The sequence below is a fragment of the Hibiscus syriacus genome, unplaced genomic scaffold (assembly GCF_006381635.1).
Source record: "Hibiscus syriacus cultivar Baekdansim isolate YM2019G1 unplaced genomic scaffold, ASM638163v2 tig00014370_pilon, whole genome shotgun sequence".
Taxonomy (NCBI): Eukaryota; Viridiplantae; Streptophyta; class Magnoliopsida; order Malvales; family Malvaceae; genus Hibiscus; species Hibiscus syriacus.
This window is the reverse complement of record NW_024062323.1, coordinates 293,803-303,656: the sequence shown is the minus strand read 5'-3', so window position 1 is coordinate 303,656 and position 9,854 is coordinate 293,803. Positions and strand designations below refer to the sequence as shown.

Sequence of the window (9,854 nt, the reverse complement as noted above, 5' to 3'; positions counted from 1 at the left end):
TGTATACGACTTGCTTTGAAAAATATTTTGATGGATTAAAGATCAAAATCGTTCTAGATACATCTTTGATGATGGATCCTCACTTCATGACCACGAACAGACAAATGCTTCATTTTGCGAGAAAGGTTAAAATTTACACTTCACAGAAGGGGAAAAAGAAACTGAGTCATGTTTGTTCTCTGGAAAACTCAAATTGGAATGGTTCAACTTCGGCAAACATATAGGAAGCTATTTAATCACTTTTCACACGAACAAAACTCACTCATGAAATGGATTTCGTAGCAGTTTCCGGTCAGGGGTTAAAGCCCGAACCAGGTCTCGTATAAGTCGAACAATGGTGTTGGCCATGGATTGACTTCTTCAATGATCAAACTGGCGAAAAAACTGAGCACACCTTTCAGATGCAAAATACATTACCCATCGTCACCAACCCCTTAGATCTGTCGATACTACCAAGATTTTCTCAACACGAACTACTAAATTTGATTCATTTGGAAGTTTGGAGGCAGATTGGGCTTGTCATCTCTTCTTCTCCTCAAACAGGAGAGTGCTTCTAAAACAATAATTACAAGTAAAGTTATAGCAAGAAGGAACCCATAGCCAATCTTCCATTCATCCCTTGCATTAGCGTATTGAATCCCCAATACGATGTTCACAGATCCAAAGAAAAGTGCCATTCGTCCGAACCAATGGTGGTACCAGTTCCAATATCGCCGGTACTTGGAATCTTTGTTAGGCCGTAGGAAAAAAGCCAGCACCTGAGATCACGTTTGTCACATTTTCATCAGTAGTTGTAAAAGAAAAAACAAGCGTCAGAGAGGTGATAATCGTGCATTGCAAACCTGAAGAATGCTAAGCACAAGCACAAAGATTCCTATGCCTCTATGAGCTGGAATATCGGCATTCATGCTTTGGTAAAGTTGTAATCCGAGGAGTACGGCTGCAAGTCCGAGGATGAACCCGAGAAACTGGATCGCAGCATGGAGATAATACCAGAGTGGATCTTTGTGCTTCAAGTATCTCGCAACGATAGCACCCGCCGGAAGGAATAATCCCCATCCTAATAAACCCAATGTCCCATGGTTCTTCCTCTGGCTTATGTCTATGTTTGTAACAGACGCTGCAAACGGGGTCGATCCATGATTATATCATATGTTAACATACATTTTCAAATTGAACTTAAGATGAGCAAGCAAACCTTGAGAGAAGTCAAACCAAACGGCGGCCTTATCATCATGTCTAGTTAGGTGCAAATGATTAGGGTATCTGGTTCCAAAAGCCAGTATAATCGGTTGCCGACCGAGTCTATGTTCGAACTTGGCTTGAAACGCCAAGTAAATCATGGCCCCGTGAAGGGCCACAACGGGTGGAATATTGTTAAGTGGCAACTCACCCTTATTAGCTATGACTTGGTATGTATGTCTACCTTGCAAGTAGAATTGCCTGATTCTCGCTTGTTCTTTTTTATTAAACCACCCCACCATGGCACTCGATCCAAGCATCATCCCGTTCCTCGAAAAACCGATCCCCACCCATCCGGTCGTGTATACTGCTGATAACACTATTGTCATCAAATTGTCTGATCTCTGATTATACTGCATATACAAGTAAACAACGAACCATCACTAGCTTAGTAAATGAATTCGCTAAAGGCTTGTTCATGTAGAGTTGAAAGAAACAACTTACCCTCAAAACAAAGTTATTCCATATAGGCGAACAAACCATATTGGAAGCAGAGATATTGCCATAAGGTGGACCAAGAAAACTTAGATCAGTACCACAAAGCTCGGATCTTGATCTTCCATCAACACTGGTACCAGCAGTGCTACTAGTAACTGAACCATTGGTTAAAGGATCCTTCGTATCTTTCTCGACTCGGATCTCCTCGACACCCACAGCGACGAATCGTTTATGTTCCAGGGTTATACAAAGAAGGCATAACCCAACAAGTATCCTGGAAAACGAAACCCTGAATCTCGAAGCGGCCATTGAGATACAAAGGGCCGAAGTTGAACTAACGAGCAGTTGTAAGAAGAAAAAAAGAGTGTGAAGGCAAAGTCGCGCATGGTGGTTAAGATGTTTCGGTTTATTTAAGCTCAAGGCTTTGAATTATGACGGTTGGTGGTGGTGGTGATAAATTGGCGGGTGCAAAATAATCATCATTCCCACCAGCAAACTCATCAACAAACGACAATTTACCTTTGGATGTTTTTAGATCGTTGTCACTTAGCAAGGGAGGAAGATATTAAAAAAAATTGAGGAACACAGATTTATGGAAGGACAAATCTAATTGAACCGTCATAAGCTTCAACTTCACAGGTGTTAAGTAAAGGGTCAAATTATGGTTTTGGTCCCTCTATTATCCACTATGTTACACGTTTCATTTTCAACCTCTACTAAGTTAATTTATTTACGGTTTACTAGGCCTAATATAAACTTGTGGATAATGAATAAGAATTTAAATATGCATATGCTAACCATCCCTAATGAATTTTTTATTGGACGGATTGTTTTAGAAGGAAATTGGAATCTTTTTAAAGATCTACTAGTTAGTTGCTATGTTTCTTTATATAATATGCTTTCTTACAACTCACTGCTATAAAGTACAAGTAAATGATTAAAATATTGAATATATATATATGAACAATCATTTAAAAGTTAACTACTGGAAAGATTCTTGTTGAATCTAACATTATGAAATTTTATTTTTAAAAAAAAGAAGATAAATTTGAGTTTTATAGGCAGAAAGAATAATGTTTGGTGATACGTTCCTTGCCACTGGCCTCGTCAACTTCAACAATCAGTTTGCTCTTAGCAACACCACTCTTCTTCATCTGAACTGTTCTTCGATCTCGTCTTCCGCTTGTATTGCTCCTTCCGGTGGTAGTGGTTGCCAAGTTGTTCGTCACTAATACCACCTTTTTGGGGTCGATGTTCATCGTCTTAAACAACTTTTGCTAGTCGCAGTTCTTGCAATCCGCTAGGGTGAAATCCATTTTCTCATAGTTTCTGCAGAATCCTGATGGGGTCACCTGTTTTGAACTCTACAGCGTTTATGAGACCCGATTCTTTTGCTTATTTTTTGCTCGTTGAAGTTTGACAGTTACGGATCCATAAATATTTTTCAAGATTGACACATATTAATTATTGAAAATTTCATGTAGGTAGACACAAGTAAAATTTCAGGTTGACACCTATAGTAAAAAAAACATCTAATATAAAAAATTCGGATTCCAGGGTGGGCACGTGCCCACCTGAAGATGCTTTGCATCCGCCACTGAAGTTTGGCCTCCGATAGGATGCAGAAGAACCTCACCCCGGTGTGTTTCGCGGCGGTGGCTAACGCGTTCGTGTAGGATGAGACACCGGATGTGGTCTCCACTTATCCTCTCGTGACGTGAGATGATCTAATTATAAGTAAACACGTTTTAGAAGGGCTATAAAGCAATTCTCATATTTTAAGCCGCACGAATGATCACTCGAACATGAACATTCTAATGAATAGTTGATAAGTTCAACCATTTTGAATCGGGTGGGTTGGCAGCTGCCCTGAATTTGACTATCCGGAATGCCGCTGATCGACAAAGACCACAAAATTGATCACATTTAGGGTTTAACGTTATTTATTTATCCCCATCACTTACATTCTCCTCGTTTTTCCCATTCTTCTAGCCTCATTTCTCAAGCATGCAGCATTACGTTGAATGAGGCCCGACTTTGTTGTTTTTGGTCAAGTCAAAAAAATATTTGGTAGAATGATATAAATATCCTCTAACATTTGCAAAAATTGTCGATTTATCCTCTATTCATTTTTGGATCATTTTACTCGCAGACGTTTCAGTTTTTAATCGAAACCTAATAACTTGTTGGAAAAAATTTGATAATTTTGGAATTTTGAATAGGAAATTGATCCAAACGTTGTTGAGGAAAGTGTGGAACCAATTGTTGGTTCGTAAATGTGCACGATGTGGGTAACATGAATGTCCAAACCGATCTAGCTCTTTGTGGGCTTGCGGATATTTTAACCCAAATATGAGATATTTTCCTCAAATAGAGAATATCTTTTCAAAATCTATTTTGGAATTAAAAGGATAAATATTAAAAGTTCTTTTAAACAAAACAATAATTTTGGAAATTGCTTAATTGTCTGATTCTCATTAATGCTTCATTAGGTAAAAAATTTCCAATTGTTCACAACGTGAACTCCCTATAAATATCGTATTAACATACTAGGTTAAAAACAATTCAAAAGCAACTCAGAAATCAATTCAAGGTTGTGATAGGCGAAGACAAGGAATAATTCGTGATCTCGGTAGTTATGCTATTATGTGTTGATCATCTCATTGTTGTATCCTGGGAGGCAGACGACCAAAGATCTCGAGCACCAAGGAATGACCGAAAATCTGTCTTAAGAAAATTAAGTAATTGCATGCCTCAACTTATTTCTATTCATATATTTATGGTTTTCTATTCATATTATTTAATCGAATATTTTCCATTTTATAAATTGTGTTTGTTTTATTCTTGCATGAATCACCGTGATAGCAAATTCTGGATTTATAAAATATTTGATTTTTTATTTGTTCGTCTCATATTGTTATACCTATAACAATCTTATGACATATTCTATCTTCTACCTTTTTGGGAAAAAAATCCGAGACGATTCAAAAATCTTGGAAAAATTGAGATAAACAAATAAATTCGTTTTCAGGATTTATCATGCCGTTTTAACGAGTTTGCTTAATTTTAAAGTAGACAAATATATGTAATAGAAATTATCGTTAGACAAATATATGTAATATAAATTATCGTTAAAGTAACATTGGGTACTATGTTTGAAACGTTATTTTTGTTAGATAATAAAAATAAAAAATAAGCGATATTGATTTGAATATGCGCAATGGTAAATACACAAATTATTTTGCAAGCTCATGTATGAATCAACTTGTGTAAATACACAAATGCAAGGTGACTAACACATGATGATTTGCCTTTTTTGCAAATAAAAGAATAAATGTGTTTCTTTGGTTATAGAAAAAAAATTCATATGTGGTTATTGCATATAAATGTAGAGCAATCAAAGTATCAACGTGATTCTTTCTATATTATGGTATTATTGGGGAATATCATAAAAGTGCACTTGAGCATTAATCATTATATTGTTTATGATATTATTGTTATAGTATTATTACCATATAACCTTTGGTCTATTAATATGGAATATTAAATATGAAATGAATAAAGAATACCTTTGATATTTATAATTATTATTAAATGTTATAATAATTATTGTGTGTGCTTTTGGAAACACTATAAATTTTATTATTGTACTAAAAATTTCTTTTGAGAAATTTTGTAGATATAAACGGATTTAAAATTTAATCTAATGCTTTTGATTATTGGGTTATCAAAAGTAAAATCAAATGATTAGTTCCTTTTGATTATTGTGTTGCCAAAAGTAAAATCAAAGGACTAGTTCCCTTCAATTATTGGACTTAGAAAATTAAAATCAAATGATTAGTTCATTTTGATTATTGGGTTGGTAAAATTAAAGGATTAATTCCTTTTGATTTCTGTTTGTTAAACATAACCGAGTTATTGTAATATATCTGTTTTGAGTTTTAGTGTTACTAATCCTGTAAGTTAACAAAATATAAAGGAAATAAATCATTGGATTTATTTCATCATTAGAATATTGTGTTGATTCTAACTTTGAAATGAAAATATATTGTTGAATTTTTTTCTTGAGAATCTTTAATGATTCTAATATTGTAATAAAAATAAATTGTTAAATTTATTTTTCTTGAGAATCTCACATGATTCTGATATGTAAAAGAAAATCATAGAATTTATTTTCTTGTTTTGAAAAATGAAATAAATCAATAAATTTATTTTCCTAAGAATCTTGTATAATTCTTATATGTAAAAGGAAATAAATCATTGGATTTACTTTTCTATTTTGAAAAAAGAATTAAATCATAAAATTTAGTTTCTTGGTTTGTAAAAGGAAATAAATCGTTAGATTTATTTTCTTATTTTTTAAAAAGCAAATAAATTGCTGGATTTAGTTTCCTATTTTGTAAAAGTAAATAAATTGAAACAAATCGTTTGAGTTATTTTCCTGTTTTGTAAGAGGAAAATAAATCGAAACAAATTGTTTGATTTATTTTCCTATTTTATAAAAGAAAATAAATCGTTAGATTTATTTTCCTATTTTGTAAAAGAAAATAAAACGTTGGATTTATTTTCATGATTTGGAAAAGAAAATAAAACGTTGGATTTATTTTCATGATTTGGAAAAGAAAATAAATCGGTGGATTGAAATTATTTTCTTGGGAATCAAGTATGATTCTATTTTGAAAGAAAGAAAGAAATCGTTAAATTTATTTCTTTAAAATCTTGATATGTTTGTAAAGTGAGATCTTGAAAGTAAATTTATTTTGTAAATTGAATTATTGTCTTCATAATGTGTTTACCTGATTTAATTTTACAAACAAGAAGGAATAAATATTTTATTACCTTCATCGGTGATAGCAAAAAGTATTGTTATATATTTGCTAAAGAGCAAAGGTGAAGATATAGAGAAATATATTCTCTATAAATTCAAAGTTGAAAACCAACTTAATAAAATCATTAAGATGGTAAAAAGTGATATTGGTGGTAAATAAATTAAACCATTAATTGATCAATACTATGCACAACATGATATTATTCATAAAGTGACATCATCATGAGATAGCAAAAGCAGAAGAATTAATTCTTAAAAAGGAAATTATGAACGCAATGCTAAGAAGTTCTGGGTCATCACAAAACATGCTGGGGAAGCTATTTTTTCAACTAATTACCTTTTAAATAAGGTTCTCTAGAAGAAGAAGAAATTGACAAGACATCATATGCGTTATGAAAATGTAAAAAATATTTCTACAATTACTTAAAAATGTGGGGGTGTCTTGTAAAGATAATGATCTCATTATCAAAGAAAACGAAATCTCAAATCGATGGATTATATTGACTATATAGATTATAGTAAGACATATTGACATCTTGTGTATGAATCAAAATTTTTTGAGATTCACAAGAACATGATAACAAAATCAAAGAATATCTCATTCTTTGAAAATATATTCCCTTATATAACTAAGGAAGATGATTGTAGACTATCAATAAAGATAAGTATAGATGTTCAACGAAATGTTGAAACAAAGATATTATCATTATGACAAACCTCTGAAAAGCAATTATGAAAGAACTGAGATATCTCAGATATGCTCAAAAGTATGGATTGTATTATCCCAAGATCATGCTTCCTTAGAAGGATACTCTAATGCCAGTTGAATATATAATATTCAAGATATCAAAGATAAAAGTGAATATGTTTCACATTGGGAAGAGGAGTCATGTCATAGAAATCCTCAAGAAAACGGTTATAACCAAATCTAAAATGGAAAGACAAGTCTAGAGAATAAGTTGAATGATTTAGAATTTCTTGGAGGATATTCTTGAATGACCAAAGTTTAGGCCCACAATATTTGTATATTGGTAGAGCACATAACTTTATGTATAATGGTAAGTTGATATATATACATCATCAACACAATACCATTAGACAACTGATTTTAAATTGAGTTATCACTGTTGACTTTGTAATATCAAAAGGATAACATCGCAGATTCACTAACCGAAGGGTTAATATTGAGATCAAGTTGAGAAAACATCGAAAGAAATGAAACTAAAGCTCATGAAATGAAAGGCTTTTATGTAAAGGAAAGACTTAACTTGTTGATTAGAGATCCCTAGATATAGGTTCAAAGGGACAACCTAATTACATAAACCGTGTGCAATTACTGTGGGGTTTATTATCCCAAGTCTGTTATTATGAGTTAAGTAGCGATCAAATTGATATAGGCTAAGCAAAGCTTTTAATGACCATTATGTGCTTCAAAGAGTCTAGCAACATAAGCCACCTATGTGAGAATGAAGTAGGGATGCTTCAAGGAAACTATTAGGCATAGTTCTTTCAAACTCTTGTAGAACCAGGCAGTGTCCATGGCTTTAAGGACATACCCATGAGAACTAAAATTCTTTTCAGAGGGATAGTTGTGTGAAGTATATCATCGTTTACACAAACGACAAAACAATTCAAGGACATCACGTCTACTGGTTAGCTAGTAAAGTAAATATGTTGTCAAAGGGAAGGTTCAAAGTAGGACACCTTCCTATCCTATGCAAATATCGATCATAGAGTCTATCACCACATCGAGTCAAAATGATTTTGATAAATGATAAATTTCATTTATGTGGGGGATTGTTGGAAATTTTTTTGATAATTTTGGAGCTTTGAATGAGAAATTGATCCAAAAGTTATTGAGGAAAATGTGGAACCAATTGTTGGTTCATAAATGTGCAGATGTGCACGATGTGGGTAACGTGAATGTCTGAACCGGTCTAACTCCCAAATGTGAGATATTTTCCTCAAATAGAGAATATATTTTGGAAATAAAATGATAAATATTAAAAGGTTTCTTTAATCAAAATATTAATTTTGGAAATTGCTTATTTGTTTGATTCTCATTAATGCTTCATTAGGTAAAAAATTTACAATTGTTCACAATGTGAACTCCCTATAAATACAGTGTTAACCTATTAGGTTAAAAAAACTCAAAAACCAATTCAAAGGGATTTTTTCTCTAGTTTTTGGTGGTAGGCGAAGATAAGGAATAGTTCGTCATCTCGACAGTTGTGCTATTGCGCGCTAATCATCTCGTTGTTATATCCTGGGAGAGTGACGACCAAAGATCTCGAGCACTAAGGAATTACCTAAAATCTATCTTAAGAAAATTGCGTAATTGCAGACCTTAACTTATCTCTATTCATATATTTATGGTTTTATATTCATATTATTTAATCGAATATTTTCCATGTTATTAATTGTGTTTGTTTTATTCTTGATTCATGTACACGAATTTTATGACGATATCATACCGAGGAATTGAATGACATTTTCCACGACTTGTATGAATCACCGTGGAAGCAAATTGTGGATCTATAAAATATTTGATTTATTATTTTCTTTTCATCTCAAATTGTTATACCTATAACATAACCTTCATATAAACTCCTTGTCTCTATCGAATGAGACGTTTGACGAAGTTATAAGAGAGTGGAGAGCGAACCAAATAATCTCGGCAAGGTTGGTCTCGGTGGAGTTAAGTCGATCGTGCACTTCATAAATCTGAGTGTGCACATCCGATTGTGGATCCTCTACCAGTGTCGGTGGTGGTGCAATCCTACTAAGAAAGAAACACTCATTACGAGGTGTCATAGTGTCGGGATGAATAATGTAAGGTGTATAGGGAGTGCTGACGAGTAGTCTTATCGTATCCAAACATCGTACATCGAAACTATCCATAGAAAAAACATAAGTAAACTATGTATCATCAAAAGTCAATGGAAAAAGTCCAGAGGTAGATGAGTGATGTAAGGGCTGAAAATAAGCAGTCGATCGGAGTGCACAACTAGCTCAAAAGTGCGAGCAAACTAAAAACCCAAATTTACCTTAGTGTCGGTTTGCATACACCATAAAAAAAATAACTCAACCTTAGTTAAACAGGACATAGTGTCATTACATCCCGTGTAGTTGTATGCAAGAAATTGGTGGAGATATGAAAGTGTCGGGTCATGGTTGTGCCACCCTTTTGTTGTCTGGGCATTGTAGGTTAGCATTGTCGAACCGGTGGATATGAGGATCGTGCCACAAGAGCAGAGGAAATGATGCCACAAGAGCAAAGAAAAATTATGTCACAAGGATATGGATGCTTATTCAAAATTAAAAAGACTTAAGAAAAAAACACAAA

At 33.3% G+C, this 9,854-nt stretch overlaps 1 protein-coding gene across 1 annotated transcript; it reads right to left on the bottom strand.

Moving 5' to 3' along the window:
- Positions 1-87: 87 nt before the first annotated feature.
- Positions 88-2,110, bottom strand: LOC120207189 (cytochrome b561 and DOMON domain-containing protein At3g61750-like). Its single transcript, XM_039206706.1, has 4 exons — positions 1,687-2,110; positions 1,199-1,595; positions 843-1,120; positions 88-758 (listed from the first exon to the last, which is right to left on the bottom strand). The coding sequence occupies exons 1-4, from the start codon at positions 1,987-1,989 to the stop codon at positions 477-479; spliced, it is 1,260 nt and encodes a 419-aa protein (XP_039062637.1). The 5' UTR covers positions 1,990-2,110; the 3' UTR covers positions 88-476.
- Positions 2,111-9,854: the final 7,744 nt, after the last annotated feature.

Excerpts from the sequence above, each read along its gene's own strand:
- LOC120207189 (XM_039206706.1), bottom strand. The coding sequence starts at position 1,989 with ATGGCCGCTTCGAGATTCAGGGTTTCGTTTTCCAGGATACTTGTTGGG. Across the intron at positions 1,596-1,686 it reads GGAATAACTTTGTTTTGAGG|TATAATCAGAGATCAGACAA; the intron begins GTAAGTTGTTTC and ends TTGTATATGCAG. Across the intron at positions 759-842 it reads TTGTGCTTAGCATTCTTCAG|GTGCTGGCTTTTTTCCTACG; the intron begins GTTTGCAATGCA and ends ACGTGATCTCAG.